The sequence below is a fragment of the Musca autumnalis genome, unplaced genomic scaffold (assembly GCF_047663935.1).
Source record: "Musca autumnalis isolate F117 unplaced genomic scaffold, ASM4766393v1 scaffold_4, whole genome shotgun sequence".
Classification (NCBI taxonomy): domain Eukaryota; kingdom Metazoa; phylum Arthropoda; class Insecta; order Diptera; family Muscidae; genus Musca; species Musca autumnalis.
The window spans coordinates 59,545,364-59,563,899 of record NW_027411977.1 but is presented as its reverse complement, the minus strand read 5'-3'; the positions used below and the strand labels follow the sequence as shown (position 1 = coordinate 59,563,899).

Below are 18,536 nucleotides of genomic sequence, written 5' to 3'. Positions count from 1 at the left end.
TGTGGGTTACATAAGTTTCTTCTCTACTCACTTCATAGACTGTAAACCTTTGCAAGGGTATTTTAAATATAGAAGCCCTTCCAGTTGGCAGTGGTCTTTTTCTTACACGGAAGAATTTTTATTGAGAGAATATTTTTCCTAAGGTCTCCTACAGAGACATGATCTTCCCTCAGGGACAGTTAATTTTCTTTCAGTTAATTTTCTATAGAGAGAACCCCTTTTATCAGGTCTTCGAAGAGTTTTATATTGGATGAAGATGCAGTCGAACCTCCATTATCCGTAATGGAAGTTTACGGAAAGGGAAAGGAAAACAAAGAATTTGTTGTTCATTTTACACCGATTAACCGCGAATATATTTATGATTCGGCATTATTCGACCAAATTTCAATGGAAAAATTAAGGTATATGAACTTTGATACGATCAAAAATGTGCCTCATTGAAGTAATGGTTTCAGACCACAAGTATGTGTAGACGAAATCTGCTTCATACAATTTGGAGTCGGATTTAGACCTGTCTGACTGATTACAGTGCTCTATGACTCTCGAAACGATTTGGTCCAAGCTTTTCACTTGGTCATATTTTGTTTAAACTTAGAATAAGTTCGAAGATGGTCGATGTTGGTCTACTCCTTCGGGTACATCGCTTACACCAATTCAATTTTTTTACTAAAATATCAGTGTACACCTTCCACACTAAATTTCAAAATTTGTCAGTTTAAGGACATGTCTCGGGGATCCTTTTGAAATGTTGTGCCCTAGCGGCTTAGGTACAGTCGTAATGAAAATTTTTCTGGTATAATGACCGCAAATGGGGGCCACCGTGGTGCAATGGTTAGCACGTCCGCCTTGCACTCAGAAGGTCTGCGGTTCGAATCCCAGGCCAAGCAACATCAAATTTTCAACGGTGGCAAAGTACCCCTCAGTAATGTTGGCGACATTTTCTGAGTATTTCAGCCTTGAAAAACTTCTCGACAAGTGGTGTCGTAAGACACGCCGTTGGGACTCGGCAATAAAAAGTAGGTCCCATATCATAGAGCCAATATGAATCGGCGTGCACTCATTGATATGAGAGAAGTCTCCCTTGTCCCATCTGGGATGTTTGTGGAACAATTATAATGACCGCAAAAAATCTCTACATAACTTAAAGGACCGATGAGAACACGATTAAATAACCGATTTGGTAGAAACTTTAAGGACTCTTTATGGGTCGTGTTGAAATGTTCGTGAATTTTTATCGAATAGTTATACCCTCCACCACAATATGGAGGGTATAATTAAATTTCTCATTCCGTTTGTAACACATCGAAATATTCGTCGGAGACCCTATAAAATTCTAAGTCGATTTAACAAACACCGTTCGTCCGTCAATCTATTGAAATCAAGATACAGCTAGAAATTGATATAGAGCTCTATAATTTGGTATAGAAATTTCTATTACTCCTAGGATGTTTGTCATTGAAAGTTTGCTATATCGATCCACGCCTTCATACAGCCCCTATAGAACGGTACCACCCGATTTTCGGTATTTTGGAGGTTTTATCCTAATATCCCACCTGCTATTTAGCCTTCGTTGGGGGATATTAAACTTTCCACCTGAAATGTGTCGGTATAGGACCACGCCTTCATATAGCCCCCATAGAACGGTACCTCCCGATTTTCGGAATTCTGGAAGTTTAAGCCTCATTATCACACCGAAATGGCTGAAAATTTGGTATTTAGTCTTCGTTGGGGGTACGAAACTTTCCACCTGAAATTGTTCAGTATAGGTCCACGCCTTCATATAGCACCCACAGAACGGTAGCTCCCGATTTTCGGTATTTTGAAGGCTGTGGCCTCAATATTCCCCCGAAATGGCTGAAATTTGGTATTTAGTCTACGTTGTCGGTATCATACTTTCCACCTGAAAATTGTGGGTATAGGTCCACGTCTTCATATAGCCCCCATGGAACGGTACCTCCTGATTTCCGGTATTTTGAAGGCTGTGGATTCTATATCCCACCGAAAGGGCTGAAATTTGGCATTAAGTCTACGTTGGAGGTATTATACTTTCCACCTGAAATTGTTCAGTATAGGTCCACGCCTTCATATAGCCCCCATAGAACGGCACCTCCGGATTTTCGGTATTTTGAAGGCTGTGGACTCAATATCCCACTGAAATGGCTGAAATTTGGTATTTAGTCTACGGTGTGGGTATTATACTTTCCACCTGAAAATTGTGGGTATAGGTCCACGCCTTCATATAGCCCCCATAGAACGATACCTCCTGATTTTCGGTATTTTGAAGGCTGTGGACTCAATACCCCACCGAAATGGCTGAAATTTGGTATTTAGTCTTCTTTGGGGCTAAACAAACTTTCCCTTGGAAGTTTACCGGTATCGGTCCACGTTTTGATATAGCCCACATATAATTGTACATCCCGATTTCCGGTATTTTGAAGGTTTAAAATTTGTTATGTTGTCTTCGTTGGAGATGTAAAGCATTCCTGCAAAGAATTATCAATAAAGGTCTACGTTTTGATATTGCTCTTACATTAGTACCTCCCGATTTGCAGTATTTTCAAGGTTTTAGACGCATTATCGCATTATTTAAAGGAGTAAAATTCGGTATATAGTCTTCTTAGGGGATATACAGCATTCCTATCAGAAATTGCCGGTATTGGTATATACTTTGATGTAACCCCATGGAAGGATTTTTTCTTTGTTTTTTTTTTTCTTCAGGTCCACCATCCCCGTAATTGTTTTTTGTAAAGCCATTGGCTGAGAGTATTTAGCTGTCGGCTAGGCCTATTTTGTATAAGAAAAACATATTTAATGATTGTCTTCCATTGGCTGAGGGTATTTAGCTGTCGACAAGGCCGTTGCTTTTTATAACAAAAACACATTTAATGATTGTCTTCCAACATTAACTGCGGCATGTCTTGGTTAAATTGCCTTTGCCATCCAAAAATAGCCCTTTTTCCACGAGAGAACAAAAAAACAAAACAACTTGTAAACTACAAGGAAATGGAAATTCAAAACAACCAACAACAAACGCATGTAGATACAAAATGCAAGGGAAGAGAACAGCAAAAAATCACCATGTTGAGTGATGGACTGACCGACTGGCTGGCTATGAAGTCAGTGCCAAGCAACGAATGACTGAGTTATATTTTTGTCCAATGGTTGGTTAATGACGTTGACCCATTCAACTTTTGACCCGGTTTTGAGTGATATTCCGTTTGTGTGTCAATAGGAAGTGTTTTAGGTTAAAAAGACATCTCTTTATATTTGTTGCGTATTTTTTTTTCGTTTTATAGTGTTGGGGGTTTTATGGTCAATTAAGTTTTAGGCAAACGAATATAAAATGCACATCCCACTCGCAATTTGAGTGTGTGTCCGCCGCCATTCTCACGTGATGGATTATTAATTTTTGCAATTTTGTTAAAATAATATTGCAAAGTTTAATTTATTTATTTTGGGTAAATGGTTTCTTGTAATATGCCACACATCTGTTTTGATTTAAGTGTTTTGACGTCAACGGGAGTGTTTGCAATAAAACGCAATTAGCAAAAAAAATTGGAAAATTGTTGGAAGACTAAACTATTAATTAAAAGGCTAATGATAAAAAGCCGTAGTGCTTTTTTGTAGAGTAGAGTCCCGACAATTTGTTGAATTCAATTGCGAAGAAAAGGGCTTCAAGGGACATTGAAGTTTTCGATTTACTGGGGTGGGAATTATCGCAATTTTACTGAATTTTGTAGCGTTTTATTTTGGTGAAATGTATCTTTGGGTTTCTCGATTTTGGTAACCATATTATATTTCCAAGAATTTCTAATATTTTCCATTTCCCCTAATCAGTTGTTATATTCTTCTTTATAATTTGTCAAATGTTTATTGCCCCTTCTTCATTTTTAATTGATCTTTCACCGACGAAAGCAAAAACATTTTATAGTCTGTTTAAAATAAATTCACAACAGATGTTGGCAAAAATTACACAAAACTTATTTATATTAACAAAATGTTAGCCGCCTAAACGAAAATTACATTTACATGTAAAAATGCTTAATTTATCTTATTTACACCACACAATGCCTGTGACTCTTGCACTTGTCAATGTCAATCTTGGTCAGAGATAAAGAAGAACAAAGACAATATTATAACAAAAAAAATAATTTCTTAAAAAAAATACCAAAATACTGTAAGATTACTAAGCAGAATCAAAAAAATATCTGCAAAAACATCTTTAAATTAAAATAATTATCAAAATAAAAAAATAAATAAATATAAATGGTAATATGACTAACACCTAATGTCCCTGAAACAATTTCTCAATTTAAAAATAGTGAAATGATCCTTAGCATCGAGATAAGCAGGGAGGGGCTTCTAAAAGAGCAATAAACGTGGATTTTTTAAAGAATATTTTTGAGCAACCATCACAGCAATAAACGTGGATTTTTTAAAGAATATTTTTGAGCAACCATCACAACAATAAACGTGGATTTTTTAAACAATATTTTTGAGCAACCATCACAGCAATAAACGTGGATTTTTTAAACAATATTTATGAGCAACCATCACAGCAATAAACGTGGATTTTTTAAACAATATTTTTGAGCAACCATCACAGCAATAAACGTGGATTTTTTAAAAAAATATTTTTGAGCAACCATGACAGCAATAAACGTGGATTTTTTAAAGAATATTTTTGAGCAACCATCACAACAATAAACGTGGATTTTTTTAAGAATATTTTTGAGCAACCATCACAGCAATAAACGTGGATTTTTTAAAGAATATTTTTGAGCAACCATCACAGCAATAAACGTGGATTTTTTAAAAAATATTTTTGAGCAACCATCACAGCAATAAACGTGGATTTTTTAAAGAATATTTTTGAGCAACCATCACAGCAATAAAAGTGGATTTTTTAAAGAATATTTATGAGCAACCATCACAGCAATAAACGTGGATTTTTTAAACAATATTTTTGAGCAACCATCACAGCAATAAACGTGGATTTTTTAAACAATATTTTTGAGCAACCATCACAGCAATAAACGTGGATTTTTTAAACAATATTTTTGAGCAACCATCACAGCAATAAACGTGGATTTTTTAAACAATATTTTTGAGCAACCATCACAGCAATAAACGTGGATTTTTTAAAGAATATTTTTGAGCAACCATCACAGCAATAAACGTGGATTTTTTAAAGAATATTTTTGAGCAACCATCACAGCAATAAACGTGGATTTTTTAAAGAATATTTTTGAGCAACCATCACAGCAATAAACGTGGATTTTTTAAAGAATTTTTTTGAGCAACCTTCACAGCAATAAACGTGGATTTTTTAAAGAATTTTTTTGAGCAACCTTCACAGCAATAAACGTGGATTTTTTAAAGAATATTTTTGAGCAACCTTCACAGCAATAAACGTGGATTTTTTAAAGAATATTTTTGAGCAACCATCACAGCAATAAACGTGGATTTTTTAAAGAATATTTTTGAGCAACCTTCACAGCAATAAACGTGGATTTTTTAAAGAATATTTTTGAGCAACCTTCACAGCAATAAACGTGGATTTTTTAAAGAATATTTTTGAGCAACCATCACAGCAATAAACGTGGATTTTTTAAAGAATATTTTTGAGAGACCAGAACAGCAATAAACGTGGATTTTTTAAAGAATATTTTTGAGCAACCATCACAGCAATAAACGTGGATTTTTTAAAGAATATTTTTGAGAGACCAGAACAGCAATAAACGTGGATTTTTTAAAGAATATTTTTGAGCAACCATCACAGCAATAAACGTGGATTTTTTAAAGAATATTTTTGAGAGACCATCACAGCAATAAACGTGGATTTTTTAAAGAATATTTTTGAGCAACCATCACAGCAATAAAAGTGGATTTTTTAAAGAATATTTTGGAGCAACCATCACAGCAATAAACGTGGATTTTTTAAAGAATATTTTTGAGCAACCATCACAGCAATAAACGTGGATTTTTTAAAGAATATTTTTGAGCAACCATCACAGCAATAAACGTGGATTTTTTAAAGAATATTTTTGAGCAACCATCACAGCAATAAAAGTGGATTTTTTAAAGAATATTTTTTGGAGCTGCCATCAGCAATAAACGTGGATTTTTTAAAGAATATTTTTTGGAGCTGCCATCAGCAATAAACGTGGATTTTTTAAAGAATATTTTTGAGCAACCATCACAGCAATAAACGTGGATTTTTTAAAGAATATTTTTTGGAGCTGCCATCAGCAATAAACGTGGATTTTTTAAAGAATATTTTTTGGAGCTGCCATCAGCAATAAACGTGGATTTTTTAAAGAATATTTTTGAGCAACCATCACAGCAATAAACGTGGATTTTTTAAAGAATATTTTTTGGAGCTGCCATCAGCAATAAACGTGGATTTTTTAAAGAATATTTTTGAGCAACCATCACAGCAATAAACGTGGATTTTTTAAAGAATATTTTTTGGAGCTGCCATCAGCAATAAACGTGGATTTTTTAAAGAATATTTTTGAGCAACCATCACAGCAATAAACGTGGATTATTTAAAGAATATTTTTTGGAGCTGCCATCAGCAATAAACGTGGATTTTTTAAAGAATATTTTTGAGCAACCATCACAGCAATAAACGTGGATTTTTTAAAGAATATTTTTTGGAGCTGCCATCAGCAATAAACGTGGATTTTTTAAAGAATATTTTTTGGAGCTGCCATCAGCAATAAACGTGGATTTTTTAAAGAATATTTTTTGGAGCTGCCATCAGCAATAAACGTGGATTTTTTAAAGAATATTTTTGAGCAACCATCACAGCAATAAACGTGGATTTTTTAAAGAATATTTTTGAGCAACCATCACAGCAATAAACGTGGATTTTTTAAAGAATATTTTTTGGAGCTGCCATCAGCAATAAACGTGGATTTTTTAAAGAATATTTTTGAGCAACCATCACAGCAATAAACGTGGATTTTTTAAAGAATATTTTTTGGAGCTGCCATCAGCAATAAACGTGGATTTTTTAAAGAATATTTTTTGGAGCTGCCATCAGCAATAAACGTGGATTTTTTAAAGAATATTTTTTGGAGCTGCCATCAGCAATAAACGTGGATTTTTTAAAGAATATTTTTTGGAGCTGCCATCAGCAATAAACGTGGATTTTTTAAAGAATATTTTTGAGCAACCATCACAGCAATAAACGTGGATTTTTTAAAGAATATTTTTGAGCAACCATCACAGCAATAAACGTGGATTTTTTAAAGAATATTTTTGAGCAACCATCACAGCAATAAACGTGGATTTTTTAAAGAATATTTTTGAGCAACCATCACAGCAATAAACGTGGATTTTTTAAAGAATATTTTTGAGCAACCATCACAGCAACAAACGTGGATTTTTTAAAGAATATTTTTGAGCAACCATCACAGCAATAAACGTGGATTTTTTAAAGAATATTTTTGAGCAACCATCACAGCAATAAACGTGGATTTTTTAAAGAATATTTTTGAGCAACCATCACAGCAATAACGTGGATTTTTTAAAGAATATTTTTGAGCAACCATCACAGCAATAAACGTGGATTTTTTAAAGAATATTTTTGAGCAACCATCACAGCAATAAACGTGGATTTTTTATTTAAAGAATATTTTTGAGCAACCATCACAGCAATAAACGTGGATTTTTTAAAGAATATTTTTGAGCAACCATCACAGCAATAAACGTGGATTTTTTATTTAAAGAATATTTTTGAGCAACCATCACAGCAATAAACGTGGATTTTTTAAAGAATATTTTTGAGCAACCATCACAGCAATAAACGTGGATTTTTTAAAGAATATTTTTGAGCAACCATCACAGCAATAAACGTGGATTTTTTAAAGAATATTTTTGAGCAACCATCACAGCAATAAACGTGGATTTTTTAAAGAATATTTTTGAGCAACCATCACAGCAATAAACGTGGATTTTTTAAAGAATATTTTTGAGCAACCATCACAGCAATAAACGTGGATTTTTTAAAGAATATTTTTGAGCAACCATCACAGCAATAAACGTGGATTTTTTAAAGAATATTTTTGAGCAACCATCACAGCAATAAACGTGGATTTTTAAAGACTATTTGTTAAAGGAATATTTTTTGAGTGACGAATAGGAGACCGTGGATTTTTAGACAGTATTTGTTAATGGATTTTTAAATACTTGTTGATGGATTTTTAAAGAATATTTTTTGAGGACCTCGAACATAACACAAAACAAAAATATAATATAAAACCTTTTTCGGATATTACCTGAATGTTTTCAATATATTTGTCATATGTACGAATATTATAAATGTTTATACACATATGTATCTAACGGTACATTTTCTATATTTAATTTTCAAAAACAAATTAACATTGACAATGTACTTAATCCACAATAATTATTCAATGCTAAATGTTTTATTGTTTGGCCCCGAGCGGGTATTAATGGACGATTTGTTAAATTTAACGAATGTGTTTTTTTTTTGTTTATATTTTTAATTAATTGCTAATTGCTTGTTGGCAAAGAGTTTCTGTTTCAAAAAAATAGTGCTCACCAGTAATTTATGCTAATCCCTATTTACATGAGAAATGTGATTAAAAAATAAATATGGATATGAAATATTAAAAAAAAAATAAATACATTTTTAACGATATTTTGAAAATAACCACACTGAATTTGGATTCCAAATTATTTTTCATTAACATTCATAGAAAATAAATTCAATCCACAGTCAATTTGAAAATTTCGTGTTAAATCATCGAACGAGAAAAATGGAAAAATAGTTTTTTCAGGTGACAGTGGACATAATGTGGTTACGAATTATTTTGTACATACTCGGTAAGGTAAATATATACCTTCCTTACCTACATATTTCCTTCACACACCCACTGTCGAATGATATTTAAATAATGAGGTAAAATATCTGTGCACGTTCTAAATAATTTAAAAAAAATGCCAACAAATTGTCACTCAAATATTGGCCACAAACCGTACACCACCAAAAACATCTGAAATTAGTTCAAACTTTCACTTGCACGTAACAAAAATAAATAACATCGCGAAAGAGACGAGACAGCAAGCATATTTTGGCATATTTCTTATCATTTCAAATTTAAGGTGTTTTTGATGACATCAATGGGCATTCTTCTTCCACTTTTGATTTTTTTCTTTCTCTATTCTTTCCTGCCAAATAAAATTTATACGAAACGTCTGTCTATCTAATTGAAATCGTTTAAGGCTAATGTCGGTAGTGAGGTGTGTTATCCCCGAAATAACAGAAAACCTGTCAAATTTTCAAATTGCTTCCCAATACAAAATTATAAGTTGTGTGAAGTGTTCACCGCGTTGCATTGACCTGAATTTTTGGCATGTCCCAAATAATTTGGTTCATAAAAAATTGCAAAAAAAGATTTATCTTATTTTCTTTTCCTTTGTCTGTTTGACAAACAGATGTTCATATTTTTGTTTTAATATTTATTAGTTGAAAGATGAACACAATAAGGAAAATAATAGGTTTGGTGGGCCAAGTGTCAGCAAATTTTGATTGATATTTTCTAATTGCACTGTAATATTCATCTATTTTAGATTTCGACAATATTTAAAACAAAATATTTTTAGGCTGATGATACCATACAGGATAACCGATTTGGTCCAAATTTTGCATCTTGTAAGATTTAGTCCAAACATAGAACAAGTTCGATTGTGGGTAACAGAAGATGGCGTTGCTCTAGACTAGAGATGGACGCGTGCCTAAAAAATTAGTCACGAACATGTACAAACACGTATCAACCAATCCCACGGCAGCGGGTTCTCTCGTACCGCATGGACCCGGGACCACACAACATCCGTGTTGCGGCCAGCGGCGTTTTTATGTATTGGTCGGTGCCGGGACGAAGGAAAATCCAAGACCAATATATCTGTGCTCGGTTTGTCACATCCGCATCTTTACCCATATCCAACCTTCGGTGAGATGCTATAGATTGCAGGAGTGGTTGCATCTAAGGGGTTACTATCGACTTGTCTTTTTGAGGGACTACGAGAGGGACTATATTGCTGCATGCTGCGTGAACACAGCCCCCAGCGAGTCGTCTAAGTACGAAATTCTCCGCAGTCCCCGACAGCAACCGCAGACGCAGCATATAACACCAATCGTTGAGGTTCCAATAACCCGAAAATGCGTCCTCTTTGCAATTTAATTGCAATGGACTCCGTGGTAAGAACGATAAAATAGTGGATTTCATGAGTCGGAAGAAGATCAAGTTCACGTCGGTGCAGGAAACCAAGCTCAACAACAACTGCAATTTACAGCGTTTTGGTGGTTACAACGCACTGAGGGAAGATCGCACTAGAAGTGGAGGTGGGTGTATTAGCTTTCCTATCTCAACAGTGTGTTTAATACAGATCTATCTCGCTTGAGCTTGACCCTAATGACCTGTACATGGAATGTGTGGGAGTAGCAGTTAGGTGTGGAGTTGCTGAGGGTCGGAAACGACCAGAAGCTTAATAGCTCTACGTTTTGCACAGTCAATGAGGAAGTCCCTACTAGAATTAACAGAGAGTGTCACAGTTCGTCAGACATAACCATAGTGTCACTTGGTCTGGCAAATAACGCCACCTTGCAACCCGTCATTTCTCTTGGATCAGACCATCTCCCCATAATTGTCTCCATCACTGCTGCAGCCGCTCTGCATATACCTGCTGGTCGAATGCACGGAGTGATACCAGCATAGGAAACGGGATTAGCAATTGTACGTGATGACCTTCGTCGTGCCAACCCCAGTGACCCCACTGTCAGGGAGCTGACACTCGAACTTAACAGGCTGGTCGGTGAGCATAAACTGAACAAGTGATTGAATCATCTGAAAAGTTCCAACATTGGAACCGGTATAAGTAAATTGTGGGCAACGGTTAAGCCATTCTCGAACCCTGGGAAGAAGGAAGATAGAACCTCAGTCACAGTTGGCGACGCTACGCTGACTGATCCGAAGAAGTGCGCAATTTATTTCAATCGATAGATCGTCCAGCACCCGGGGAGTGACACGGCGAAGATAAGAGCATTAGATTTTTTCCTGCCGAGGAGAAACCACCACAATTTACAACGGATGATGTTGCGAATGCCATCAGGAACACTAAATCATCCAAAGCGTTGGGTCATGATGGAATCTCCATGGTAATGCTGAAACAGCTGGACGTCCCGGGAGTGGAGTATCTCACTAGAGTTCTCAACCTGTCGCCAGCCACACTCATCCTTCCCGCGATGTCTGGAGAATGGGCAGTGTGGTGCCGCCACTGAAGCCAGTCAAGGATGCCAGCAAAGGTGAATCGTACCGGCCGATTTAGTTTTTGTTGCCCTAGCAAAGACCCTTGAGGCCTTAGTCCTCCCCAGCATCAGAAATATCTATGTAGTTGCTGATCATCAGCATGGATTCCGCAAGCAGCACAGCACGGCAACATCGCTACACACCATCTCCACACATATTGTCGAGGATTCGACCAGAGAACGCCGTGTGACAGAACAGTAATGGTGGCGCTTGACTTATCATAAGACTTTGATACTGTCAAGCACTCCATGCTGTTTGAGGACATTGAGCAGACAACCCTCCGACCAAGCTTCATGAGTTGGATAATCAATTAGATCTGTGAACTCCAGTCGAACGAAGTCCAAATCCCATAGAGTGGAACAGGGAGTTCCCCAAGGTGGGGTGATATCTCCGGAACCGTTTAAACTCTACATCTCCTATATTACGCCCCTTCCAGACGGTATCGAGATCGTAACGTATGCGGATGATTGTAAGGTCTTGGCGTCAGGTACCTTCCCTGATGGCATCTGTGAGAGACTGAACTAATATTTAACCGATCTTACTACCTTTTCCACGCGAAGAATATGCAGATTTCCGCCACAAAATCTACATCCCATGAACGACGCAGTTTGGAAGAGAGTTGAATGTCGTGGTCGACTGTGGCAGAGTTCCGACCACAAACTGCATCAAAATTCTAGGGGTCAGAATCGACACTACATTCGTGTTCGCACGCTACAGTTATATGCGACAAACTGAAAAGTAGTAACAAGCTTCTCAAGTCCCAAGCCGGGAGCACTTGGAGTGCAGATAAAGAAACCTTGATGACCACATATAACGCGATAGGTTTGTCTGTGGTAAGCTATGCGGCCCCAGTTTGGTCCCGGGATTATGTGGTACGAATTGGGAAAAGATTCAAACCTGTCAGAATGTCGCCCTGAGAACAGCAACAGGGTGTCTCCTCAAGTCTTCAGTGGACCACCTACATGAGGAGTTAAAGATTCTTCCATTACAGCAACATAATGAGATGCTTTCGCTGCAGTACTTGCTCGGGTGTTACAGTGAGAGCCATACCAATCACCATCTGGTGGGTAGACTCGACACATTCAGGCACATCAGGAAAGATATCCACGCTCTACACAATTTTCATATGTAATTCGAAGAATTTCAGTTGTAATTTGATTATTGCATTTGAAATTCGAATCTTTTCACTTGTAATTTGAGAATTCCAATTGGATTTCGAATTTTTTTTCATTTGTAATTTGAATTATTTCATTTGTAATTCGAATTATTTTATTTGTAATGCGAATATTTCCATTTGTAAATTGAATTTTTCCATTTGTAATTCAAATTTTTTCATTTGTAATTTTAACTGAAAATATTCAAATTACAAATGGAATAAATCGAATTATAAATGAAAAAATTGGCATTACAAATGAAAAAAATCGAATTGCAAATGAAATAATTCGAATTATAAATGAAAAACTTTGAATTACAAATGAAAAAATTCGAATTACAAATGAAAAAATTCGAAATTCAATTCAAATTCTCAAATTACAAGTAAAATGCTTCGAATTATTTCATATGTAATTAGAATTATTTCATTTGTAATTCGAATTATTTTATTTGTAATGCGAATATTTCCATTTGTAATTTGAATTTTTCCATTTGTAATTCAAATTTTTTCATTTGCAATTTTAATTGAAAATATTCAAATTACAAATGGAATAAATCGAATTATAAATGAAAAAAATTGCATTACTAATGAAATAATTCGAATTACAAATGAAATAATTCGAATTACAAATGAAAAAATTCGAAATTCAATTCAAATTCTCAAATTACAAGTAAAATGCTTTGAATTTAAACTAAAATTATTCGAATTACATTTGAAAATGGTGTAGAGGGAGAGTTCCAACGATACAATAAAGAGCCCCTATATCAACAGGCATATCAAGCAGGTTTAAATAGCATTCACACGGACGCAGTTGCTAAGACCATAAGCAAATATAGTGTGAGTAAAGTCCCTCATCTATCGCAGCTGAGGAGCTTCAGCTGCCATGACAAACCAGAGTAGTTTTGGCTCAACTACGCTCACGATATTATAGTCGCCTAAATTCCGATTGGGCGGATATCGATCGCGCGGTGCAAGCCATCTGAACAGTAAGCGACATGGGACCGCACGACACACTACACCTTTTCAATTGCCCCGCCAAACCTACTCATCTGGGTCTGTGGATACAATTCAATTCAATTTATTATACATGTATTACATCCCATCGAAGCAGCTACTTTCCTGGAACTGGAGATAGAACCAAAGCCAGAACAGGCTGAAGAACGAACACACAAACATACAATAATAAACACTGTTACAACAACCACTTTCTTAGTTGAGGAGGTACCACCACAATTTACGATGAGCGATGTTGCAGATGTCATCCGAAACGCGAAATCATCCAAAAGCGTTGGGCTCACACGAAATCTCAATGGTAATGCTTAAACAACTGGATAAACCGGAGTCGGGTATTTGACAGGTGCCCTCAATCTATCGCTAGTCACCAACATTGTAGCAGAAGCCTGGAAAATTTGACAGGGAGGTCCCGCTGCTGTCGACAGGCAAGAATGCCAGCGCAAACCGATCTCTCTCTCTCTCTCGCCAGTAGCAAGGATTCTAGTGGCATTACTACTGAGACCACACGGCGCCCTTGAAATAATTTTAAATGAAAGGTGCTTACACCTTAAAAGTTTTTGCGAATTCTGAAACTGCAATGTTCGTAGATGAGAAAAATCAGAAAACAAAAAAATCACAGGAGCGCTTTTTAAATAAATCGCGATTTAAGTTGACATTTTTAGATGAGAAAAATCCAAAAACAAGAAAAAATAGCTGTAGGGATTTTTAAATAAATCGCGGTAAAAATTCAAATTTTTAGGTGTTTTTTAGGTTTTCACGATTTTGCTTGGAAACCGCAAGTCCAATCGGAATGGAGCTAAAAAAAAATGTTGTAGCTGTGAAAATTCTCTAGAGGATTGACGTTTACCATTTGTTCCCAGCCTGTACCGTTTTTGCGATAAAGAAGCTCAGTTTACATTTTTAGGTTCTTTTGATAGGGTTTCGCGATTTTGCTTGAATACGGTAAGTCTTATCGATATGGGACCTGAGAAAATCTTAAAGCTGTGAAAATTCTCTACAAGACTTACTTAAGTAACTTATCCTAAGTTGTAAAATTGTTTTAGATGTAGGAGCTTAAGTTGTGAACTTGCAGTCATGACATTGCTTTATAAGGGGGCGATACAGAATTGAATTGAATTTGAATTGTCCCAATTTGAACTTCTATATCTCAAAAACGGTAAAACCGACGAGAATACCATAAAGGTCAATCTTGTAGAGAATTTTCATAGCTACAACATTAGTTTTAGTCCTACTTAGATACGACTTGCGGTTTCTAAGCAAAATCGCGAAAGACTAAACAACCCCTAAAAATTTCAACTTAAATCGCGATTTATTTAAAAAGCGCTCCGGCGATTTTTTTTTTTTTTTTTTTTTTTTTTTTTTGATTTTTCTCTTCTATAAACATTGTAGTTTCAGAATCCGCAAAAACTTCCTAGGTGTAAGCACCTTCCATTTCAAATTGTTTCAAGAGCACCGTGACCAGTTTCCCAAATGCCACACATTAGCATGGGTTCCGGAAAGTGCACAGTACATTACAGAAGGACAGTCAAGGGGTCAGTCGAGAACATTGAAAGAACTTCCCTGCAGCCGTGTTTGAAATGTTGGATAATCAACACGGTGCTCTTGAAGCAACTTTAAATGGAAGGTGTTTACACCTGGGAAGTTTTTACGGATTCTGAAAAAACAATGTTCATAGATGAGAAAATTCAAATACAAAGGTTTTCACGATTTTGCTTGGGCGACTTGTATCGCGATTTATTTTTAAAGAGCTCCGGCTGTTTTTTACTTTTTTCGATTTTTTTCATCTATGAAATTTGTAGTTTCAGAATCCGCAAAAACTTCCCACGTATAGGCACCTTCCATTTAAAGTTGCTTAAAGAGCACCGTGTCTTTACACACTTTATGTGTGGAAGCCAGTCTTTTGTTGTTGTAACAGTGTTCTTGTTTTATGTTTGTACGTTCATTTTGGCGTTTGTAGGAAATCCCGTAGGATTATTCATTGATTTTCTGCAGGGCCAACGGATCTTCTATAGGGAGATCCATTCAATTCAAATTCATCAATAGGAAAACAAATTGACGTTGTTCTTCTATTGGTTATTTGTATTTGACAGAAAGGGCCATTAGGGGATGTTTGGTCTTCAATATGTAAACACATTGGTCTATAGGAAGCCCGATTAGATTTATGTAATTTTGTTATAAAAATATAAATAATTTTAATTGTTTCTTTATTTTATCGACCTTTCGAATTTATTAATAAATAATTTTATATAAAAACACCTTCACATTCGATAATTTGGTAAAAATAATTGTCAAAACCAATTAAATTCCATATTACATACATTTAATTTAATTCAGTCAAGGCGTCCACATTTTTTTTTTTTTTTTTTTTTTTTTTTTTTTTTGTATGAACCAATGAAGCAAAAATTACGTCGTTTAGAAAATTGTCTTTGTAATTAAAATAATTATTACCAAATCTCTGTCCATTAAAATTAAAAGAAATCATTAACAATGTCATTATCATGTGATTGCAGAGGGGGTCCATTCTATGTGTTATTTTATTTTCCGCACAAATTTTAAATATAACGCTGTAAAATAGCACTTTTACGATTTCCATCATTTAATTAACATTACGATGAAAGAAATTTGCATTTATTGTAAAAATTAACAGCATTTTTTTTTACAATAAAAATAGTTTTGCTGAAAGATTGATGATTATGGATGAGTGTGGTCCGAGAGGACCAGCCATCCATCCATATCAACAACCAGCCACCAGAAATTATTAGAAAAATAAAATTTCCAACTTACCTCCTTTTCTTTATCTTTATCCTCATTATCGTTGGCAGAATCTTGTTTCTCTGGATCTAGTTCCTGTAAGTGTAGAAAACAAAGGCAATGAATCAATTCAATGATAAAGATGATTTATTTGCAAATGTGTACACAAAAGAACAAAGAATCTCTGAAAATGTAATTATGATTTTGAATATGTTTTTTTATTTGTATTTCGAATGTATGATTGATTTCATCTGTTGTGTTACTGGTGGTGATATATCTTTCGTTTTTGGGAAAGATTATTTGCTTCTTTTTTCTTGGGGTATTTTAAATGCATGCACATTTATTTAGAGAAAATCCACAAAAAAAATATTAAAACATTTAAAACAGAATAAGAACCGTTCTGTTAATATTGTCGGCATGCTATAGTTAGAATTATAATATTTTCCGTCATATGGGAACTGTTTTTTGTGGGTGATTGTGAATGATTATGATTCCCTAAATAGAATTTTTTACAATTGTCACTCAATGATCAAAATAATCTTCAAAACCATAGCACCATGAGCTATATATAATATATTTATTCACCTGCGTAGTAAGTTTTTATTTCCTAGCAAAAAACCTCATTACAAACCTCCTTTCCCACCCATTATTTTAACAATGGCATGTCGCGCGAAATATCTGGTTATTTTGTAACCACTGAAATAAGTAATCAGAATCTACTCAGTATCTACTTATTTTAGTGGTTACAAAATAACCAGACATTTCGCGCGACATGCCCTTGTTAAAATAATGGGTGGGAAAGGAGGTTTGTAATGAGGATTTTTGCTGGGTTCACTTTTTCCTACAACCAAAAATAATATTTTTTCTTTGCACTCTTATTCCCACAGAGAGATGCTCTTAGCGACATGCAAAGGTCATCAGTCGCTCCATATTAAGCTATGCTGCCCCAGTTGGGACACTTTCAATAGTAATACACAATAGTTGTTGTAACAGTGGTTTTTTTTAGTATATGTTTGTTTATTCATTCTTCTGCTTAATCTGGCTCTGGGTCAATCTCCAGTTCCAGAAATGTGGCTGCTTCGATGGGATGTAGCCACAGATCCACTGGAGTAAGTTGAATAGTTGTGCGGTTCGTGCCGCATGCTGTGCAGATGTTTTGCCTAGTGTTATCGATAGTTTGGGATGGCTCAGAGAACCACATTCAAACGATGGTGTCTACAACTGCGTCCGTATGAATGCGATTTAAACCCGCTTGATATACTTGTTGATCTAGGGGTTCTCCAGATCAACAAGGTTTCTTTATCAGCACCACAAGTGCTGTCGGCTTGAGACTTGAGGACTTTTTTCCTACATTTCAGCTTGTCGCAGATAGCTGCGGCATGCGCAGACGACGAATTTTGACGTAGTATAGGGTCGGAATTTTGCTACAATCGACCATGGCATTAATCTCTCTTCTCACCTGTGCCCTCCATGTGTTGAACAGAGTGACCGTAGATTTAGTGGCGTATATTAGCATATTCCTCGCATGGAAAAAGGTGGTAAGATCGGTCAAATAGGAGTTCACCCTTTCACAAATGTGATCAGGGATGGTACCTAACGCCAAGATCGTACAATCATCAACATACGTTACGATCTCGTTGCCGTTTTTAGGGGCGGAATACAGGAGAAGTATAGGTTAAACAGTTCTGCAGATATCACACCACCTTGGGGAACTCCCTGTTTCAATCTACGGGGTTCGGACTTCTTGTTCCTGAATTCCAAGTACGACTGGCGTCCACACATATAACTGAATATCCAACGTTTCAGACTTGGCCTGATGGTTGTCTGCTCAATGTCCTCAAACAGCGCGAAGTGATTGACAACATCAAAGACTTTTGATAAGTCAAGCGCCACCATCACTGTTCTATCACACGGCGGTCTCTGGTTGGGTCCTCGACAAATATGAGCGGAGATGGAGTGCAACCCTGCTGTCGCACTGTACTGCTTCCGGAATCTATGCTGATGATCGACAACTGGATAGATATTTCTGACGTTGGCCTCAAGGTCTTCGCTGCGGGCGGGACCTCCCTGCCCATTTTCCAGACTTCGGGACCGATGAGGGTGGCTAGCGAAAGTTTGAGAACATTAGTAAGCTACTCCACTCCCAGCACATCCAGTTGTTTCAGCGTTACCATGGAGATTTTATCAGGGACCAACGCTTTGGATAATTTAGCGTTCCTGGTGACATTCGCAACATCATCCGTTATAAATTGTGGTGGTTCATCGTCGGCAGG

General features: G+C 36.0%; 1 protein-coding gene across 47 annotated transcripts in view; it reads right to left on the bottom strand.

Moving 5' to 3' along the window:
• Positions 1-18,536, bottom strand: part of Mbs (Myosin binding subunit) — a 304,687-nt gene that overhangs the window by 69,466 nt on the left and 216,685 nt on the right. For all 47 annotated transcript variants that reach the window (XM_073982195.1, XM_073982167.1, XM_073982168.1 and 44 more), the window contains one exon: positions 16,297-16,359. In XM_073982195.1, coding sequence (XP_073838296.1) covers positions 16,297-16,359 — 63 coding nt within the window. The remainder of the gene's footprint in view (positions 1-16,296; positions 16,360-18,536) is intronic.